Source organism: Delphinus delphis, chromosome 4 (assembly GCF_949987515.2).
Source record: "Delphinus delphis chromosome 4, mDelDel1.2, whole genome shotgun sequence".
Classification (NCBI taxonomy): domain Eukaryota; kingdom Metazoa; phylum Chordata; class Mammalia; order Artiodactyla; family Delphinidae; genus Delphinus; species Delphinus delphis.
The window spans coordinates 133,199,585-133,222,329 of record NC_082686.1 but is presented as its reverse complement, the minus strand read 5'-3'; the positions used below and the strand labels follow the sequence as shown (position 1 = coordinate 133,222,329).

At 47.9% G+C, this 22,745-nt stretch overlaps 1 protein-coding gene across 1 annotated transcript in view; it reads left to right on the top strand.

The window, feature by feature from the left end:
• The first annotated feature begins 2,511 nt into the window (after positions 1–2,511).
• Positions 2,512–22,745, top strand: part of COLQ (collagen like tail subunit of asymmetric acetylcholinesterase) — a 72,388-nt gene continuing 52,154 nt past the window's right edge. The window contains exon 1 of the mRNA XM_060011511.1: positions 2,512–9,276. Within this exon, the coding sequence (XP_059867494.1) occupies positions 9,171–9,276 (106 nt within the window). The 5' untranslated portion in view covers positions 2,512–9,170. The remainder of the gene's footprint in view (positions 9,277–22,745) is intronic.

Here is a 22,745-nt window from a genome sequence, read left to right as displayed (position 1 = left end):
GTCTCTACTTTGTCCTACACCAGCCCAGCATCTGTGAGAAATGTGCCCTTCATCGGTTCTAGTAACTTTATAAAGACCTGGGGGGTGGGGAGGCCTTTGACTGGGGCCAGTGTGATGTGAGAAAGATAAAGCCGTCCAGAGGGCTGAGGAGAGGCTAGGGGTCCGGGCTCAGCAGAGGTGTGGCAGCATCACACTGTAACGAGGAGGTGTAGGACATGTGCAGATTGGTGCGGCTGCCTTGGGAAAACACAATCGGCCACACTCCACCCTAGAAATACACCCAATCTGGTCGTTATTCACTGTCTCCCTCATCTCCACCTTCAGGACCCTCCTAAGGGGCCTCCTGCATCCTCCCACGTCCATTTCTGAGTTCCTTTCTTGCCATTTATATGCCAGGGTGATCCCGTTAAAACAAGAGTCAGAGCTTGTTGCTCCTCTGTTCAAAACCCTCCACTGGCTTCCACCTTAAAACAAAGCCCAGACTCTACATGACCTGGCCCCTGTGGCTTCTCCCACCCTTTCTCCCTCACCCACCCCTGCTTATTCTACTCCAGCCACAGGGGCCTCCTTTCCGCACCTGAGACACACCACGTCCCCTCGGGTCTCTGCCAAGAGGTCACCTCCTCAGGGAGGCCCTCCCTGATTAGTTCTCTCTCCATTCTGCATCACGCTGAATGCCTGGACTATGCCTGGACTACGCTTCTTGTCTATCTTGACACTTTCACTAGATTGCAATTTCCTGAGGGCAAGGCATTTTATATATTCAGTTCACGTTAAATCCCTAACTCTTAGATCTTTGCATGGGACACAGCAGGAACTCAGTAATTATTTGTTGAGTGAATAAACCCTCTGACCTCTCTCTTACCTTCCTGAATCATTTTTTTTCCATTTCCATCTTCTCCAGTTTAGCCTTGTCCATCCACGTCCTAAGGACACGTGTGTTTGCAAAACATTTGGTAACTGTATATAAGGAAACAGGTTATCACATAATCCATGGTAACCGCATGGAACATTTTTTTTTTAATCTCTCTAGTGCTTAAAAAAAAAAAATCACTGCTCTCTTAACCCAGATTGTGTAGGTATCTATTTTGGCCTTGCAGTTAGCCCTTTCCCTGTGGCTGAGCATTTTTAAAGCACTTTAAGACTTTAAGGAGGGGATTAAATACGGCACGTGCTGAGGCCCCGGTTTGCGCAGTGTGTTCCCACACAGCCTGCAGGATGGGGAACCTCCTGGTTGCACGAGCCACAGGGCCTCACTGAACGCAAACCCCAAAGCGGCGAGGGGCTGCCATGCCTGTGGGTGTTCTGCTCTGTCTCTCAGGTTATTTTTTCCTAAAGTCTGTGGTTCTCAAACATCCCTCAGCAGCTGCTGGTATTGCTTGCATTGGCCAAGATGTCCCTTCCCACAACAGGGGTGGGCATGTGCATAATTTTACAGAGCTGGGGCCATGCTCCTTTCCCACCCTGTGGAGTCCTGGGCAGCCCTGGCCTAGCAGTGTGTTAGGAGCGAGCCGTCCTGTTCCAGGGCCTCAGCAAACAGCACAGCTCCATGCCCTCGATCTCCACCTTCAGCTGCACAGAGACTAGATCCAAGCTTTGAGACCGATGCTTTGCCTTTACCTTGGACCAGGTCAAATTATGGCACAGCCTTCCTCCCCACCCCATCCAATCTCTTGGAATCCGAGGTGGGAGGGTATTGGTGCTGGGGAGGGGTATGAGGTCGGGGAGGTGACGGAGTCGGGAGTGATAACGTTCTCGCAATAAAGATATCATGGCCAGTACAGACAGTAAACTAGGAACATGCATTTGGTCTGGCTAGAAGACGATGAAATGAATGTCAGCTATGTTTTTGAGGGCTCACCCTCTGGGAAACCTCAGGCAGACCCACCACCCCACCTGCGAGAGTGGAGCTGAGGTCTGTTGTGTAGGTATGTATTTTGTTACATGTAAGCCTCTGGTGGCTTAACAATTCTTTTGAGCTCTTTTACTTCTGTGATTCTTGAAATATGTAACATCAGGAAACTGGCTTTGCTCAGGATTCGGGATGTTTTCCCTGCCTGTGGGCTTCAGTTCAAGCTCCATCCATCCTTGGTTGTCACAGACGATTTGGGGGTCTCCTCCAGCATCTCGAGCCCTCTCTGACTTCCTGTCTTAAAGCTGTGACCTTCCCATTTCCCTACCAAGAATGTGGTTTCCCCTCTTCATAGCTGAATGATTCTTGGACCCACAGCATTTCTGAGTCTGGTAGAGACGAGGTTGACTGATGATATTCCCTTGGGGAGCAAGTCTGGCCTGAGGCCTTGGAGCAACCGTGGCATCTGGCTCGGGTGTCAGCGTGAGGGGTTCAGGTCCAGTCTTGCCAGTGATCGCTCCGCCTGCCGGACAGTGGCCTGAATCTCTGCTGCTGCCCCTGGAGCCTCACAGAAGCCTCAATTTTCTCATCTGTAAAACAGGAATTATTAACTTTAGTCCTGCTGCCTTGCTCGTGACTGTCAAATGAAAAAAAAAAAAAACTGTTAAACAAGATTTTATAAAAAGTAAAGCCCTGGGACTTCCCTGGTGGTGCAGTGGTTAAGAATCCGCCTGCCAATGCAGGGGTCATGGCTTCGAGCCCTGGTCCTGAGGATCCCACATGCCACAGAGCAGCTAAGCCCATGGGCCACAACTACTGAGCCTGTGCTCTAGAGCCCGTGAGCCACAACTACTGAGCCCACGTGCCACAACTACTGAAGCCCACATGTCTAGAGCCCGTGCTCTGCAACAAGAGAAGTCCCCGCAATGAGAAGCCCATGCACCGCAACAAAGAGTAGCCCCCGCTGGCCGCAACAAGAGAAAGCCCGTGGGCAGCAACGAAGACCCAATGCGGCCAAAAATAAATAATAAATAAATTTATTACAGAAACATGTATATATTCACTTTAAAAAAAAGTAAAGCCCTACATCACAATTATTTATTTAGCACACCAATGACATGTTTATTGTATAGAACAGAAGTAAAAGGGGGGATTAAATAATAGGAATTAAATAAAAATAGATTTGGGGTCAAGGTCCTTTTAGGGGAAAAAGCAAAGTAAATGGGTTTCTTTTCTGCAGAACTTCCCAGGGTCTTTGGTATGCTAGTATACAGTATACATTGCCAAGAGGGACATACAATAGGCCGCATTTCTCAATTTATTTAAACTCGTCTGCTTTTTAAAAACAGAGTTAGAATTGGTGCACCTCCAGCTCAGCTTGGGGGAAGGCTGTGTTGTAAGGTTATTGTCACTGCTGTGACTGCACTGCAGATTCAGTGGCTCAAGGCCCGCCCAGTGCAAATCTCTTCCCTGAAAGTGAGGGCACCCACACCTCCTGCCCTGGAGAGGACCAGCAGGCTCACGGCCTGGGGGAGTCCGGCTAGGCGCCTTAGACTTACTAGCAGCTTTCTCAACCGAGCTTTCCATTGCGCTGCGAGGCTCCATCAGTTCTGGCTCCGACTTCAGCCTTTGCTGCGGGACAGGGCTGTGAGGAAGGGCTCTCCAGGGCTTCCCAGCTGCCCTGTCTTGTCTGCCTGCTGCTGGCGCAGCTGCTGGCGGGGGTGGCCGGGGCCTTGGTGTAAGTGAATCATCCTTCATGCTGGGCCAGAAAGACCAGGCTCACAGCTCTGTTCTCTGCCAGGACCAGAAAATAATGGTCTGTCTGCCCCGCTCAGCACGTCGGCAGGGACTTCTTGGACCTTGGACATGCAGGAAAGACACCTTTTCCCTTTCTTCTTTCTTCTGTACTCCTAAGATAGCCAAGACTTTGATTTCGGGAAAAAAATCCTTTTATTTTTAAATTGCAAAGTAAGTAATGCTCACTGTAAAAATTTCCACTAATACAAATATGATTTGTATAAAGTTTAAAAGGTATAGAAGGCTAAGAAGGTGTTATTTGTATAAGATTGAAAAGGAAAGTTTCCCTCTTTTTCCCCTTAGCCCACATGCTTCCATCCCCAAGTGTGTAGTGTACATTGTTCTAGGGGTTCTCTTTGCCTTTCTCTTTGCACATATACATAATTGATAAATAGATTTGCTTTTTTGGTCAGATTTACTGCAACTTTCCAGTTTCACTCAACATGGACAAGCTTCCATGTCAGTGCATAAATGGGAACTATCTTTTTCTTATTTTTTAAAGTCACGTTTATAGAGGGAAAAATTTTTTTTTTTTTGGCTGTGACACGTGGCTTGTGGGATCTTAGTTCCCCAACCAGGGATCGAACCCATGCCCCCTGCAGTGGAAGTGCAGAGTCTCAACCACTGGACCACCAGGGAAGTCCCAATCTGAGGGAAAATTTACATAAAGTAAAACTTACTGTTTTTAAGAGTACAGTTTGCTGTGTTTTGACATAGGAGACAACCACTCCAGTCAAGATAGAGAACACTGCTGTCACCACCAAAAGTTCCCTTTGCAGTCAACTTTCTCCTCACAACCCTAACTCCTGGCAGCCACTGATCTGTTCTCCATCCCTAGAGTTTTCTCTTTCCCAGAAGGCTGTGTACATGGAATTAAGCAGGATTAGCGTTTTGTGTTGGCTCCTTCCACTTTGCATGATGTGTCTGAGATTCAGCCATGTCCCTCGTTTCGGCAGTTCATCACATGTTACTGACTACGGTTGCCTTGTACACAGTTTGTTTATCTAGTCACCAGTTAATGGCCACTTGGGTTGTTTCTAGCTTTTGGTTATTACAAATAAAGTAGTTATGAACATGCACATACATACTAGTCTTTGGGTGGAAATATGCTTCACTTCTTTTAAACAAATACCAAAGAGTAGAATTGTTGGGTAGTGTAGTAAGTATATATTTAACTTTATAAGAAACTGCCAAACTGTTTTCCAAAATGGTTGTGCCATTTTGCATTCCCACTAGCAACTAGGAGCGTTCCAGTTGCTCCACATCCTCACGGACTCTTGGAATTGTCAGTCTTTTTAATTTTAGCCCTTCTAGTAGTATGTACTGGTATTTCACTATGGTTTTCATTTACATTTTCCTAATGACTAATGATGTTGAGCATATTTTCATGTGCTTGTTTGCCATGCATTTATCTTCTTTGGTAAAGTATCCATTCACACCTTTTGCCCATTTATTTTAATTGGGTCATTTCATTATTACTGAGTTGTAAAAGTTCTTTATGTATTTTGAATACAAGCCCCTTATCATATATGTGTTTTGCAAGTGTTCTTTTCTAGTTTTTGGCTTGTCTTTTCAATTTAACATTGTCTTTTGAAGAGCAGAAGTTTAAAAATTTTGATGAGTCAATGAAAAATTTTTTTCTTTTATTGTTTGTGCTTTTTGTGTCCTATTTAAGAAATCTTTTTTCACAGAAGCAGGGATGATCACTAGGGGTGAAGGGGGGAATGGGAAGATATTGGTCAAAGGGAACAAAGTTTTAGTTATGTAGGATGAAAAAGTTCTAGAGTTATAATGCACAGCATGGTGACTATAGTTAATAATACTGTAGTGTACACTTGAAATTTTCTAAGAGAGTACTTCTTAAATGTTCTCACTAGAAAATAAATAACCATGTGAGGTAATGAATATGTTAATTAGCTTGACTGTAGTAATCATTTCACAATGTATATGTACATCAAAAAAATCATGTTGTTACACCTTAAATATATAGAATTTTTTTAAAAAGAGAAATATTTGCCTAATCCAAGGCCACTAAGATTTTCTCCTGTTTTCTTCTAAAAGTTTAATGATTTTAGCTTTTACATTTAGGTCTATGATCTACTTTGAGCTAATTTTTATGTACGGGGCAATGTAAGGGTTATGGTTCATTCTTGTTTGTTTTGCATATGGAAGACCAATTTTCCAGCATCATTTGTTGCAGAGACTACCTTATTCTTTGTAAAGACTGTATAATGTTTCACTGAATGGAGTGAAAGCCTGTTTCAAATCTGAGGCTGTGATGAATATCCTTGCATCTAAACCACTGGGCAGTTGAATGAGTATTTCTGTGGAATCTCTGGGTGAAATGGCATGTGCATGTTAAGTGTTAAGTGATGGGGACCCCAGATTGTTTCTTAGTATCCCCCCCACCTACAAGGCTTGGGGTGGAAGGCTCTAACTTTGATTGGCTTTATTGGTGTAAGCCTTTCACAAATCTCAGATAATTTCTTTCTGGAAAAATCTAATAGCTTGTGTTATTAGATTCTGAAAGATTCAGAGCCCTTCCAGAAGGGTTTGAAGAGAGATAATAATTTCTGCCTCAGTCAGTTAAGGTAACCTGATGTGAAATAGGCTCATAAAACACATGGTCCATGGGACATGGAAATTTACAAAACATGATTTAATAAATATTGGGGGCTTATAAATACCTCTGTGCTGGGGCCTCCCCAGAGGGTACAGGTTCCCGTCGTAACGTTACATCAGTAGTGACTTCCCCCCGGTGGCCTGAGTGTACATTCAGCCTCCTGTATGCAGGCCACTGTCCACAGTCTCCACGCTCGCCCCAGCCCTCCCTGGACAAGGCCCTGGCCCACAGCTTAGTACGGCTGGAGCATAAGTTTATGTCACTTTTCGTACTTTCTTTTCATCTTACAATGGTGTGATTGGATCACATTAACTGACATTGTTGAGGATCTATTAGGTGACGAGGACTGTCCTGGGGCCTGCAGGGGTGCACAGAGCTCTGGAGCAGTCCCCCATATATTTTTTAAAAATATTTATTTATTTATTTGGCTGCACCGGGCCTTAGTTTCAGCATGCAGGATCTTCGTTGTCGCGTGCAGGATCTTTAGTTGTGGCACGTGAACTCTTAGCTGCAGCACGTGGGATGTAGTTCCCTGACCAGGGATCAAACCCGGGCCCCCTGCATTGGGAGCGCGGAGTCTTAGCCGCTGGACCACCAGGGAAGACCCGGTCTCTCATCTTTAGAGACGTTAACACAGGTTAAATAGCAACATACGGTGGTTTAGAAGCAGTTCAAAAACAATACCAGCAGGTGTCACGGGCAGGACATAGTGACATAATCTGTGCCAACTGCACGGTCAGTGGTGAAATCTGTGCGCTGAGAGAAAGAGAAATCCCTTTGCTTCTCACAGGAGGAATCAGAGCTGGACGGTAAAAGTTCAGATTCCGGCACCAAGTTACTCAAAAGTTAGCTTCCCCCTACATAGCCTGCATCTTCTCCAAGCCACCCAAAGCCCACTGCTGGGGCCAGAGGTTTCCAGAGTTAATGAGAACAAGCCTGAGAATTCCCTGGTTGGATTTGGCCAACAATCACGATCCTTCTGTTAAAAATTTTGGGAACAGTGACATGGCGTACCCCCTCTTTAAACTGCCCTGTTAATTTTGACTGTAACTCAAGTATATTCTTCATGCTTTTCTTATAAATCCTGTATCAGTTAGCTGTTGCTGCATAACAAATCACCTTAAGACCTAGTGGCTTCCGGACACTGAAGGCAAAAACAACAGCCATCTCATTTGCTCATGAATCTGTAATTTGGGCTGCGTTCATCTGTGTAGTTCTTCAGCTGGTCTCCCCTGGTCACTTCTGTGACTGCCATCATCTGGGGACCTGAATGAGGCCAGATGATCCAAACTGACCTCACTCTCTAGTGCCTTTTCTGAGATGACCAGACAGCCAGGGGCCTGCTGCTTCCCCCTCCCTGTGGCCTATTCAATAGTCCAGACTTTTTAATGTGGCAGCTGGTTTCCAAGAAAAGGCAAAAGCAAAAGCTGCCAGATCTGTTAAGGCCTAGGCCTGGAAATGGCACAGTGTCACTTCAGCCACATTCTGTTGGTCAAAGCTAGTCACAAGGCCAACCTAGACTGGACGGGAGGGGAAACAGACCCCGCCTCTTGTTGGGAAGAGTGGAGTGTACATACAGGGTTGGGAGAGGTTGTTGGTGGCCATATCTGCCGCCCATTTACCATGGCTCCACGGGTTTTATTTTGGCTGTCTCTATACACAATTTTAAATTCATGTATGAGTCATCCCGCGTTACCTAATTTAACCTTTCCAACAAGGCTTTAAAGGGGAACGCCTCCATTGTATGAGAAACCTGAGGCTTAGAGAGATCAAGCAATTTGTCCACGGCCACAGCAGAGCTGGAGTCAAGCCCCTCTGGTGCTGGTGCTGTGGGTATCACCTCATCCTATGCTTTCACCCAACCCCACCTTCCCCCAGAGTGAGGCTCAGCTACTGGACCCCAGAGTCAGGAGCTACCACACCATTTCTGAATTAGCTCCCATGAGGCCCTGGGAGTATGTTATGTAGATCAAAGCAAAATGTGGGTTATTATTTTAATTATTTATATAGAGAGACCTAAGGATCTCTATAACAGTCTTTATAAACTCATAAGAGGATTCATCGAAGGATGTGACACTTTTTATTTGAAGAATTTTGTCTAGCCAAAGGTCAAGTCAATGATGTTGTTTCCCAAATGCAGTTTGATCAATAATCATTCACTTTGCAATCCATTGACTCTTTTCATTTTTCATGCGCTGCTTTGCATGGGATAAAGGCTGCAGATTCTGGAGAGAGATAAACACTTTTTTATGGAGAAAGCTCTTTTGGAAACTATAAAATCTCCCCACCCACACCTCCGCGTTTTATTGGATGATTAAAGAAAAAAAAATCCAGGGTCAGCTTTACATTTGTCCCCCAGTGGGTAAAAATGTCACAGACTGACAGCAGAAGGAATTGTCTCCACGGAAATTCAGTTTGAATCCAGAGGTTCGAATGGATTCTGTGATGCTGCTGGACACCTCAGCTGCGAGGCGATAGGCACTGGTGAATGATCAATGAGGAAATCTGTCTGCCCTTGAGGACTGCTTCTAGTGGACATTCGAGATCTGGCTGCCTTTTTAATCACCTCTTCAATGGCCTCTTACCTCAGTCACCACAGAAGAAAATTCAGATATCTTAATTTTAATGAGGGCATTTGATCCAGTGCTCAAGATAAATATAACCCTGTGTAGTACGGAGAAGGTTTAGTGGGAAATGGTTGGCATTCTTTCTTGGTAAAGGCATGGGGAAAAGGAGAGAGAGGGAGAGAGAGTGAGGGAGAGAGAGAGAGAGGCAGAGAGAGTGAGGGAGAGAGAGAGGGAGAGAGAGGCAAACAGCGTGGGGAAGACAAAGCACAGATAAGCGAGGCTCCTTGCAGCCCTTCGTTGAGAACTTGACACTTTCCAGACCGCAGCCAGCATGGTTGTCCTGAATCCAGTGACCCTGGGAATTTATCTTCAGCTTTTCTTCCGTTTCATCGTGTCTCAGCCCACTTTCCTCACCAGTGTGCTTCCGATTTCAGCAGGTAAAGCAGGACCACAACTTCCCTGTCTCCCCTGTGTCGGGCAGGGGGAGGGAGAAGGGCTATTCTGCAGCCGTTCCCCTCGGGGTGGAGGGAGGCTGGGAGGGAGCCGGCCGCAGCAGCCTCCGGTCACCCGGCCAGCCCCCGTTGGGACGCCCCTTATGTCCTTGTCCCCGCCCAGCTGCTCAAAGCCAGAGACCCTTGAACAGACTGTTTCTTCCCCTCACTGGCTGCAGGGTTGCGTTTGGGTCGGGAATTGTGGGGAGCTTAACAGAGGCAGAGAGGAAGGCAAGTGAGTCGTCCAGACATTTCGATAAATACACCCCTGAACCCTATCCGGGGGGGCTCGGCCCACAGGGGATGCTGTGCAGCGTGCTGACCGGGAGGGAGTCCCGTTGGTTGTGCCGGGTCCGGGGGCCCCTGCAGCCTCAGGACCAGGTCTCCGTCTCTCCGGCCCCGTGGGCTTTCCTGCTGGGCTTTCTCCCCGAGGTGGGCTTCTCTTCGGCCTCAGCGAAGAGAGGAGGTGGAAGGGCTGCAGGGGGCAGGTGGACCCGGAGCTGGGTGTAGCGCTGGGGGTGGGGAGAGGGCTCCTTCCGCCCCAGCCTGGCAACCTCTCCTGAGGGCTCCAGGCTTTGCCCTTGTCCTGCCCGACCCCGGGCAGGGGAAGTATTGAGTTACCCGCACGGCTTCTTTAAAGCTTTCTGAGGAAACTCGGATGTTTCCGGAGGGCTTGAGGGGGCGGACAGACCCCAGGCTTGGCAGCCGGTCCCATCACAGCCCCCCTCAGTTCTCCTCGGTCACCCCTGGCTCTCCCCAGAAAAAGCCGTTTCCGTCACACCCTCCAGCACGCAGCTCCGAGGTACTTGAGTTGACGCAGAAGTTTCACTCCCACCGCCTTTGCTGGGCGCAGGCTCTCCAGGAGGGAGGGCACAGCTCTGGATGCAGTCCCCAGCCCTCTCCATTCATAAGAATGGCTCAGTGACCCGTGGAGCTGCCAGCATCTGTGGGCCCTGAGGGAGGGACGCAGAGGAGGGCGCGGGGCTAATTATAAACGTGTGACGGGAGGGAGGAGTGCAGGCAGTTTGCGGAGAATGTTGGAGGTGGGGGGCAGGAAAGGTGGACGGTCCGGCATGTCCCACCCCCGGTTCAGGCTGAGAGCGCCAAGCTTCTGGGAGTGAGTGGGTCGTTATTCAGGGGGGAAGCTTCATAGTTAATTTGGTCTGCTTGGTGGTTCTTAACCTTGTTTGGGCCATAGCTTCCTTGGAGGATCTGCCAAAGGCTCAGGACTCAAAGAAACTCAGTCTTCTGGTCCCAGCCCTGCCTCTGGCGGGCTCTCTGGCTTCTGGCAGGTGGCTGGCGGTAGACTGTAAGCACCACGCGGGCAGGGACTGTGTCTGTCTTGGCCATTATCACTAGTTACGTGGGGGAATATCGGGTAGATGCCCAGTAAGTAGTTGGTGAATGGATGAGTGCGTGAAGGAATGAAAACTTTTCTCATCTGTAGATTGGAGTCTGCCATCATTTTGTACCACTTAATTTAGATACAGCCACAATGGCTAATGAGTTCTGAAAGCTGGAGAGAAGAGGACCTCTGATTTTCTTCGAGCTCCTTGCCCTCGAGAGAGCCTCAGCATAGCTTAGACATCTCTTAGGCAAGACTTGGTACAGACTGTTCCAGTCAGGGTAACAGCAGGAAGGAGAAGTAACTCCGATGGTTCAAGAAAAGACTGGAATGAGGGGCCCGCTTTCAGGGGTGTGGGTGGGCTTAGGGGCGCCAAGAAGGAAGGTTGAGCAATGAGCAGCTGAGGGAAGCCTTTACCACCCCGGGGCTTGAGGAGACAAGAGGACCAAGTGGGGAACTGGATCCTGGGGAGATTTGGGACCTTGGAGGAGGGGCGGCTGAGAGGAGCCTTGGTCACAAGGGAACCCAAAGCAGAGAGCAAGCGCAGAAGAAATACCCCGACCGCTCTCCCCTCCAATCCGACCACCTCTTGGCAATGCCTCTCACGGCCAAACCCAACCGGAAGCCGGGGCAGGGGAGCCCCTTGATGCAGTCATGGGGGTCAGCCCCTGGCTGAGTGAAGGGAGAGGGAACTGAGAAGAGGTAGCCCACCTGTCCATAGGCACTTCTTGGTAAACTGCTACATCCAGGTCTTCTGGTGGGGAATGTGCTCTTTAAACATTTGGTAAAACAGTGGGGTAGCTCTGGGGGGAACCAACAGAGCAAAAAAGACATCTGCTTCCTCCTGCTTCTCACTTTGCTTTGTCCCCTTCTTCTTGTCGCCAGGGCTTCCTGATAGCACAGTTCAGAAATAAACTTATGCCCTGAAACGGGAACTGTTCCTTAACACGGGAGAACTTTAATCCTTTCAAAGTAGTTTCCCACAATCTGATGTGAAATAGTCTGTATTCAGAAGCTCATAGATTCTTACCTCTTCTGAGGAATCCCAGCCCTGTGCACATAGTGAAAAGTGCCACCAGGAAGTCTTTTCATCCCACCCACCGTAGCTTAGTGAGCGCCTACTGTGCGCCTGGCACTGTGCGAAGTGGCTGCAGGGGACACAAGACAAGCAGGATGCGCAGCACAGGCCCCAGAGACGGGCTGGGACGGAGGAAGCGCTCTTTCAGGCCTGTGGGCTGCTTCTTTCCTTCACTCTCTTCAGAAGAGACTAGATTCCAGCAACGCCAGACACAGCACAGCTCTCTGGGTCAGATGTTCATTGCCTGGCAGCCTCCACTATCGGGTCCCTGAGTGGAGGAGGGAGCAAAAAGCATCATAGAGACCAAAATTGATGATAGCAATCCCAGCACTAAAGCACCTGCCCTGGATACAGAGAAAACTAGCTCAGGCCCTCACTCCAAACCTGTGAACTCTTACGTGGGCCATCATCCTCGCAGCTCAGTGAGCAGGCCTCTTGAGGGCGGTGACGTAGCCGCAGCACAGTAGATTGGGGAGGGGACTGCTGCTTAAGACAGACACAGTGACAACAAGAACAACAAAGGCAGCTGATAAAACTGATGACAAGAAAAATGGCAAAGAACCAGGGAATAGTTCTGAGAGGGGAAAGGATAGCCGATTGGAACTATTTCTAGAGCCTCCCTTCTGTATGTATCCCCTGAAGGCGCCACTGACTTACCGCTCGTTGACTGGTTTGCACTGTGAGAGCGGAAATGACCCAGTGAAGACAGACTTGTACTCACTTCATTTTGCCTAAGAAGGCAGAGATGTGTCATATATATTAATTTCTATTGAACATGGCCCTAAGATTTAAAGTGTCAGGAGCCCTAACTTTGGCGTCTTTTAACCCCTGCCGGGCGATATACCACCCTAACACTCAGTGGCTGAGCAACAGTTGTTTATTGTTGAAGTTCATGTGTCTGTGGATCAGCTAAGGGTCAGCTGATCTGGCCTGGGTTTGGTGGGCCTGGCTGGACTCGCTGTGGTCTGTGCACTGACTCAGCCCCAGGGTCCATCCACGGATGTAGAATGTGGTGGCACAGACCCAAGGACAGTGATATTTATAGAATGAAAGGCCTTCTGCACACTTCAGTCTCTCACAGCACCCAGGATGGGGGTGGCCTCACTCCCGATCTTCAGATGGAGAAATGAAGGCTCAGAGAGGTTAAGTGACTTGCTCAAGATGGCACAGCTCGTGTGGGGAGAGCTGGAGACTGGGACCCTGCCCGCTGACTCTAAGTCCAGGGCTCTTACTAACGTAGACCAAATCTGCTATGGCCATGGATAAACAGTGATAGTAGCTTTTAAGGTCCTGTACCCCAGCCTCCAAAAACCCAGCTTCAGGTCTTTATCCTCTGCACTCTCCTGCCTTCTCTTCAGGACATCAGTGCCTGAAGCTCTCAGCAAACGATTGAGACAAGGACTTCATACTAAAGGGTGCATGACTTGCCAGGGTACTGGTTTATCTTTCTTTGGAGGTACTTGTATTGTAACAGGAGTTAAAGATCTAAGCTAAAGGAGGCTCTAGTGAGATGAGCTTCAACCTGCTCATTTTGGGGAATGAGGCTTCCTGGAGCCAGGGGAACCCCATTTCACAGACATTGTCTTCAGGGGTGTGAGCCAAACGACCCTATGCCCACAGACACACGTGGCTTCTCTTCTCCAGCATGGGATTTCTCAGGCAGGCAGGAACTCTCCCGATGATGTTTGGGTCCAGGGCTCAGGACAAGATGGAGAGAAGACCCACCTCCAGTCCTGGAGAGTGACATCTTGTGGAAGCTTATGAGTTCTGTCTGGGTGCTGCAATCTTCTCCTGTGGGTGCTGGGACGTGACCAGGGCAGGCGTTTTGTGGCCTATAGTACGTGGTGTCCAGCCCTGCACTCCCCTGACTGGAAGCCAGCCAGGCCACTGCTTGGGACCAATCATGTTCTTGGCAGTAGATTATGGGCCATTTATTTGTGTCTGATGCTGGTCGGCTATTGTTTAATGTTCTGTAATGTACTTCCCAGCCATCTCCTCCGATTTAGCTCCCCATATTTCCTCTGGATAATATAATCAGAGAGGCTTCTTAAATTAAAGTGCCCTCCAGGGGTCCCAGCTTGCCCACTTCACCCCACCCCAAGCCTCGGAATGAAACAGTGGACCCCTCTCCAGCTCACAGAGGGGTGGGTGTGAGAGACAAGGACTTTCTCTCCAGAGATCCAGGCCAAGCACCAACACTGTCACTCACCACACCCAAGCCTTCCTTCCTCAGACCCACGACCATACAAAAATGACACAGATCCAGAAGGAACAGAAACCCCTCTGACTTGTGTGAGTCACAAAGTAGGCTGGGGACCCGTCTTCCTGAAACGCAGTTCACGTCGTAACTACTGCTTGCATTGCTCTTATAATTGGTACCAAGTGCCCCCAAACCCCTTATCTTGCCAAGCTTTTTCATAGCTGCTGTGTATTTGCTCTTCACAGTTGTCCCTGCTGTGGGAGCCTTGGGTCTAAATCCTGCCTCTGGGTGATTGTGGGACGCTCACACTGTAACTGTGGTGTGAGCCCCAACTCCCTCATCTGTAAAATGGGTATAGTAGTCTCACAGGATTGCTATGAGCACTTATTCATTCAACAAACACTTAGTAAGTCCCAACTCTGGTACCTGGAACTGGGATGCAGCAGTGAGCAGACAAAAACATCCTGCCCACATGGAGTTCCTGTCATCACCCTGAGAAGACTAGTCTGCTGGGCTCAAGGGGTGAATGAAAGACCCTTGCAGTAGAGCTGGAGCTCGCAAACCAGCTGCCCAAGGACCGAGTCCAGTCTTCACGTGGAGCTGTACTCAGCCATCATGTTGCAGTACTTAAAAAAAAGAGAGACAGAGAAAATTTTTTAAATTGCCTTAGTTGCTAACATTTAAAACTCAAGTGATTTAACAAAATTGTAAAATATATTTCTGATGACTCTTAAAAACCAAAAAACCTCTTGGAAACCAGCGCAACCTGGCAGTCCTGACCCACACCACAGCGACTGTTTGGCGTGGAGCAGCTCCCGAGTCCCCACTGCACGTGCCCGTCTCACACCCGGGCTGCCTTCCTCGTTACCTCTGCCTATCTGGACCATCTGGGTCAGAAGCCCTGCTGGTTTGGACCCTGCCTCATCCTTCTTTAGCAGTCTAGGCATTTTTCCAGACTTCCCAAACTCTGCAAAGCTCAGTTTGAAACTTAATGTTCTGGATCGGTGGTTCTCAAACTACAGCACTGGTTCTCAGCTCTGGATAGACGAGAATCACCTGGGATGCTTTACAGGAGCCCAGCGTCCAGGCTGAACAGACCAATTTCATCAGACTCTCCAGGGCATGGGATCGGGCACTGAGAGTGTTGAGAGCTCCCCAGGTGATTCTAACGCCGTGCCTAACCATTATAGCCCCCCCAGACTGTGGCTTTCTTACTTTACTGTGACTCGGGGTTTCTTCAAGTGTTTGAGGAGGTATGAGGGGCCTCTGTGAGGGGTCTGCCAGGAAGGTTTGTTAAGAGAGACTGCTGGGCCCACCCCCAGAATTTCTGATGCAGTGGGTCTGGAGCGGCGCCCATGAGTCTGCACTTCTAATAAGATCTCAAGCACTGCTGATGCTGCAGGTGCATGGGCCACACTTTGAGGACCACTGCTTACGGTTGCCCCTGAGTTCCTGTATTAGTTTCCTATGGCCACTCAGTGGTCACACTGTCTTCTTCTTCCGTGTCAGTCTTCCTCTGCCTCTCTCTTATAAGGACACTTGCGACTACATTTAGGGCCCACCCAGATAATCTCCCCCTCCTAAATATCTTAATTTAATCCCACCTGCAAAGTTCTTTTTGTTGTATAAGGTAACCTTTACAGGTTCCAGGAATTAGGGTCTGGACCTCTTTGGGGGCCATTAATCAGTTATTCTCCTACAGTTGCCTTTTGCACTGGGTCAGGTGTCCCCCGAGTGCTTTCTTTAAGGACCTCAGGATCAGAGGCACAGGCATGAATACTGTCGTCATTTGGATCCCTTTCCAGAGCCGACCCTGAGACAAGGATTTGGGGGCAAGTGGTGTGCTTGGGAGGTGATCCCGGTAGGGCATTGGGAAACCGAGACAGGGAAGGGAAGGCTGTCAGTCCTGGGGGAGTTCACGAGCCGATTCCTGCTGTGGGCAGCTGGGGCTCAGATCTCCTGGGACCTCAGGGAGACAGGGGACTGGGATATTGATCCACCAGCTCCTGCGGACATGCTTCCCCAGGCAACTTCCACGACTGGGGAAGCCTTCTGGCATAGGTACAGGTGCTTGTGACCGGAGCTGGCAGCCCACAGGGCCTGGCGAGTGCGGAGGCCTATGGCAGGGAAGCAGCAACATCTCCCAGCAGCTGTGGTCCTGCTGGCCCTTTTGCAGTTGCTTGCCCACCCGCCCCCTCTGGGCAGCGGCGGTTACAGCTCGGCACCCCCCTGCTGTGATACCAGAGCTGGGGTCCAGTAGCTAAGGGAGCCCCCACTAACACTAATAAAGTTACCTTGCATAGAGCACTGCTTATTTGCTAGACTCTTTACGTACCTGACTTCTAATCTTCACAACAATTTCACAAGACATTAGTACCCCAGTTTTACCAAAGAGGGAACTACCATTCAGAGAGATGCAGTCACTTGCCTGAGGTCACATAGTGCCAGGGCCAAGTTTCCAAATCAGGACTTCTGGGCCCCAAACTATTGCAGAGGCAGAACAGCCTATTGATTAGAAGGGGGACCTCTGGGTTCAAATCTTGTGTCTCCCTTAGCTTTGTGATGCTGGGCAGGCAAAGTGCCTTCTATGTGCCTCAGTTTCCCTGCCTGTAAAACGGGGCTCAGAGTAGGGTTTCACTCACAGAGCAGTTGTGAAGATTAAGTGGGCTAATTATGAACACAAAGAACTGTAAAAAAGTGCCTGGTGTGTGATGTATAAACCTTTTCTCTCATTATGTTCAGGACCCCACGCTGTCTCTACACATGCCGGGAGGTCATGATTTCCCCTAAGGTGCATTGGTGTCAAAAGGCAAAAGTCCCAAATACAATACAGACAGTAACTTTTTGCTTAAAATATCCAGTGGGTTAAGGCCAAAAGAGGGGCTCAGCTTTTATCCGTTTTGCATTTGTGAACCAGTCCCTAAAGCAGGGACCCATTGACCAGGGAAGGAGGCTCTTCTCGTGATGACCAGCTTTCCCAGATGGCTTTAAAAATGCACCTGGCCCTATTCCATCGCCCAGCCCGGAGATTTCGACTCCATTCAAGCCCGCCCTTATGTCTCCACGGCAACCAACATAAGCACAAGCGGGAGGCAGGTGCTGGGAGCTGAGACAGCTGCAGAGGAGGCCTGGTGGCTGCTGAGGGCTTGCACCGTGAACCAGCTGAGGTCTGAAAAAAGAGAGGAAAGAAAAGAAGGAACTGTGAATGGGAACTGGACAGGCTCCTCCCCTCCTGGGTCTCCCTGCTCCTTTCCTCACGCATCCTGCCACCGCTCACATGGTCTTCTTGGTATCTTTCTGAGAAGCCTGGAGAGAGCACTGGAGCTTTCCTACTGCAGCTGGTAGATTTCTCTTGGGACACATGCTCCAGGAAGGACCTTCTGAGACCTGGCATGGGGGTCTTGGGGACCCAGGCAGAAGGGGGATGGGTGATGGTGGCCATCCCACCTGTGGAGGCCTACCTGCCGGACTGGGGCTTTCTTACTTTACTGTGACTCGGGGTTTCTTCAAGTGTTTGAGGAGGTATGAGGGGCCTGCCAGGTGTGTCATTATTGTCGAGAGTTCAAACCAGGCTGCCCTTTTTGCCCGAACTGAACTGGCTCGGTTTCTGAGATCATCTGCATTGGGGTGGACCTCACAGGGTGGCCCCCAAAAGGCCTCCAGATCCTCTGTGGTCATCCAGAAACCAGATTCTCCGCTGCTGAGGTTAGTGTTCAGGATTTAGGGGCGTTCCAAATGAGGACAACCCTTTCCCTCCTGTCCGCCTTCCTGAGAGCTGTGTTGGGCAGGTCGTGGCGGAGAAAGTCAACGGTGGGCACGAGTGTCCTGAGCGAAGGCCTTGGGTCTGGGTGGCGCTCTTCCACACTCCGTGGCTGCCCACGAAGTGAACACCGGGAGGCCGAAAGGCTGTCTGGACGATTCAGGCCCTGGCAGCGCTTTCCGCAAAGTGTCTGAGTAAATGATTTCTTTTCTTTTTTTCCTTCAATATCCGAGTTGACTGTCCAGCCCGCGCTTCCTCTGCTGCACAGTCAGGAAAGCGAGAGGGCGCCTGCCTGACCGGCATGGGACCTGCTGCTCAAGTCTAGGTCCAACTAGAAGGCGGCGGCGTGGGGACGGTTAACCAGCGGGCTTGGCCACCTGCCTGTTTACTGATGTTCCCTGAGAGGAAACAGTGGTGGTGCTAAGGCACTGAGGTGGAACTCGGGAAACCTGGGATCTCTCTCTGACCTGCCACTGACTCTAGGACGTGTGTACTGTTGGCCCAGCCATTTGCTGTCTGTGAGACTCATTTTTCTCATCTGTAAAATGAAGGGATGGACCAGATTCCAAAAATCCTCTTAGCCGTAGACTTTCTTTGACTCTGTGGCTCGCAAGTCACTTGCTAATTTACAGAATTAGCTCCTCCACAAAGCAGGGGTCTCAGCACATGTTTCTCTTCCGAGCCTTGGCACCTGAGAACTCACGACGTGGCAGGAAAAGGCGTGGGGTTCAGGTTCAGACAGCTGTGGACTTGAGTGACATCTTTGTGACCCACTAGCTGAGTGATCTTGGCCAAGTGGTCTTGGTTTTATTTCTTAGCACCTCGGTTTCCACCTCTGTAGAATGGGGTTAGTAAGAGTACCTGCCTCATCAGATGGCAGTGTAGTAGGTACAGAGCTTTGCACTGTGCCTGGAACATAGTTAAGCTCTCGGTCAGTGGTTGCAACCATTATGCCAAATGGCAGTGAGAGTGTTGGAATCCAGGCTGCTTGCCTTCTCCCGGGATGATTCGTTTTTACTGTAATTCCACCTGCTGTTATTCAGTGGCTGGACAGGTTTGCTCCTGGTGCTGAAGAGTTGCAGAAGTCAGAGTCTCCATCGAAAGCCTGCACTGAGCGGGAACCATCACAGTGTGTGGGCTTCGGAACCGGAGGTCTGGGCTCAGAAGCCCAGCTCCATAGGACTTTAACTGTCAGAGCCTCAGTTTTCCTCATCTGGAAAAGGGGGGCACAATAGAGAGTAATTCGAGGGATTGTGCTGAGAATCAAAGGAGGAAGCATGGGAGGGCACGATCTGGAAAGCACGGGCTCACACCTGAGGATGATGCCTTAGCTACTGAGTCCTGAGCTGATGGGCAAAGTCCACCCACAGACGCCTCCCCGAGCTGTGAGGGAGAAAGCTCTCACCTCCCCAGACAAGGTGAGCACACTAGGAGCCCCCAGGGTGCTGCAGCCTGAGGGCATTCCCCCCACTGGAAGTTGTGCAACCCTGTGTGGATCCAGCTGGTAGACAAGTCACTTCCCATATCCAATTCATCCGAGTCAGGAGAATGGGGCCCTCTGTCCACGAGGCATCTGCCTTGTATGGAATAACAGTCTTGCGCCCTTCCAAATGGACAGCAATGTCAAATCACCAGGCCTGCCAGTGTGGGTCCTCCTGGGAAATCAGAGGCAGATTATTAAACATGAAAATTTCAAACAGAATGCCAGCAAAAGGTGGCTGACTTGACAAAGATGCTCAGTTTTCTGGCCGCATACCCATCTGCTGCCACTTTGCATTTTGTTTGATTTTTTTTCCTACATGAGGCAATAAAATCCATTTGAATGGATTCAGACCATCCTCATCCTCATCCTCATCATTAGCATGTTTAAATCTGTCTCTGTCTCTGAATTAATTATGACTATTACTTGATAAATGTAGCTTTTGATACACATCCCATTAATCAAATGACCAATTTTTATTGCATCTCCTACTATATACTTAACTATTATATTGAACAAGAAGATTCAGAAGACAAACTAACACAAGGAGCCCATAGTCTGTTTGTGACATTAAAATAACACAAATGGATGGAACTTCCCTGGTGGTCCAGTGGTTAAGACTTTGGCGCTCTCAATGCAGGGGGCACAGTTTCAATCCCTGGTCTGGGAACTAAGATCCCACATGCCTCATGGTGTAGCCAAACACACACACACACACACACACACACACACACAAATGAAATAATAAATGAGAAGTGAAGTGGGTCACGGTAGCAGTATCTGGGGTGCACAGGTGGTTGGCATTTGAATGAACAGAGCAGTGAAGATAAGTTGATCTGGGTTCAAGTCCCACTCCCACCGTGCATGTTACTCATGTTACCGAGTGTTGTGATAGTTGACGTTTGCAGGTTTCATAGTTTAGAGAATGTTTGTGTTTCCTGCTTTAGGTCACAGATAAAACATCTCCTGGAAAACAAGCAAGCAAACAAACTTACATCTTATACCAGAATTAAGCACAAATCAATTAAGATTTAAACATAAGATATGAAAGCATAAAATTATTAGAAGAAACCTTGAGGGATTTGGGGGGTAATTTTAGTGGGGGGGGGGAACCCAGAAGCCATCAAAAAAGGCTTTTACAATCGATTCTACCAGATAAAAAGAAAAAATTTGTGTATGGGAAAAACAATTAAAAAAAACAATGTCAAAAGATCAAAACAAACTGGGGGAAATATCTGCAAGTCATCATAAAATGATGCTTTTTAAAATATATTTAAAAAAATTTATAATGGAAGACCAACAACCTAATGGAAAAATGGAATAAATACATAGGGCTCTAAAACATGTGAAAATATCCCAGCCTCATTCACCGTAAGAGAAATGCACATTAAAACCACACTGAAGTGCCATTTTTCATCCATCAGATGGGTGAAATTCAAAAGGTCTGACATCACGTGTGCTGGTGAGGGTATGTGGAAATAGATACCCTCATCCTCTGCTTGTGGGACGGAATGTGAATTGATGGAGACTTTGTGAAGATGAATTAGGCATCATGTGTAAAAACTACAAATGCACACACTATTAGACCCAGCAATTCTATTCTAGAAATTCATCCAATGGACATGCTTAACAACATATACAAAGATGCATGCAAAAGGTTATTCTATTGTATCATTGTTTTGTTGGGTTTTTTTGAAGCGTAGTTGATATACAAGGTTGTGCCAGTCTCTGCTGTAGAGCAAAGTGACTCAGTTATATACATTCAGACATTCTTTTTTCATATTCTTTTCCATTATGGCTTATCCCAGGATACTGAATATAGTTCCCTGTGCTGTACAGTAGGACCTTGTTTTTTATCCATTCTGTATATAATAGTTTGCACCTGCTAATCCCAAACTCCCAGTCCATCCTTCCCCTCTCCCTCCCCCTTGGCAACCACAAGTCTGTTCTCTATGTCTGTGAGTCTGTTTCTGTTTCATAGATAAGTTCATTTGTGTTATATTTAATTTAATTTAATTAATTAATTTATTTAAAATAAATGTATGTATGTATGTATTTATTTATTTATGGCTCCGTTGGGTCTTCGTTGCTGCACGTGGGCTTTCTCTAGTTGTGGCGAGCGAGGGCTACTCTTCGTTGCGGCGCACGGGCTTCTTATTGCGGTGGCTTCTCTTGTTGCAGAGCAACGACTCTAGGTGCATGGGCTTCAGTAGTTGTGGCTCGCAGGCTCAGTAGTTGTGGCACAAGGGCTTAGTTGCTCCACGGCATGTGGGATCTTCCCAGACCAGGGCTCGAACCCATGTCCCCTGCATTGGCAGGTGGATTCTTAACCACTGCACCACCAGGGAAGTCCCCATTTGTGTTATATTTTAGACTCCGTATGTAAGTGATATCATATGGTATTTTTCTTTCTCTTTCTGACTTACTTCACTTAGTATGATAATCTCTAGTTGCATCCATGTTGCTGCAAATAACATTATTTCATTCTTTTTTATGGCTGAGTAGTATCCCATTGTATATATGTACCACGTCTTCTTTATCCATTCATCTGTTGATGGACGTTTAGGTAGTTTCCATGTCTTGGCTATTGTGAATAGTGCTTCTATGAACAGAGGGGTGCATGTATCTTTTTGAATTATAGTTCTGTCTGGGTATATTCCCAGGAGTGGGATTGCTAGATCATATGGTAATTCTATTTTTAATTTTCTTAGGCACCTCCATACTGTTCTCCATATTAGCTGTACCAACTTACATTTCCACCAATAGTGTAGTAGGGTTCCCTTTTCTCCATACCCTCTCCAGCATTTGCTATTTGTAGACTTTTAAATGATGGCTATTCTGACTGGTGTGGGGTGGTACCTCATTGTAGTTTTGATTTTCATTTCTCTAATGATTAGTGATGTTGAGCAGCTTTTCATGTGCCTCTTGGCCATTTGTATGTCTTCTTTGGAGAAATGTGTATTAAGGTCTTCTGCCCATTTTTCGATTGGGTTGTTTGTTTTTTTTGTTGTTGTTGTTGAGTTGTATCAGCTGTTTGTGTATTTTGGAGATTAAGCACTTGTCTGCAGCATCATTTGCAAATATTTTCTCCCATTACATAGGTTGTCTTTTCTTTTTTTTTTTTTTATGGTTTCCTTTGCTGTGCAAAAGCTTGTAAGTTTGATTAAGTCCCATTTGATTATTTTTGTTTTTATTTCTATTGCCTTGGGAGACTGACCTAAGAAAACATTGGTACAATTTATGTCAGAGACTGTTTTGCCTATGTCCTCTTCTAGGAGTTTTATGCCATCGTGTATTATGTTTAAGTCTTTAAGCCATCTTGAGTTTATTTTTGTAGGGTGTGAGGGTGTGTTCTAACTTCATTGATTTACATGCAGCTGTCCAACTTTCCCAGCACCACTTGTTGAAGAGACTGTCTTTTTCCCGTTTTATATTCTTGCCTACTTTGTCGAAGATTGACTGTAGGTGTGTGGGTTTATCTCTGGGTTCTTTATTCTGTTATGTTTATCGTTATGCCTGTTTTTGTACCAACTCCACACTGTTTTAATTACT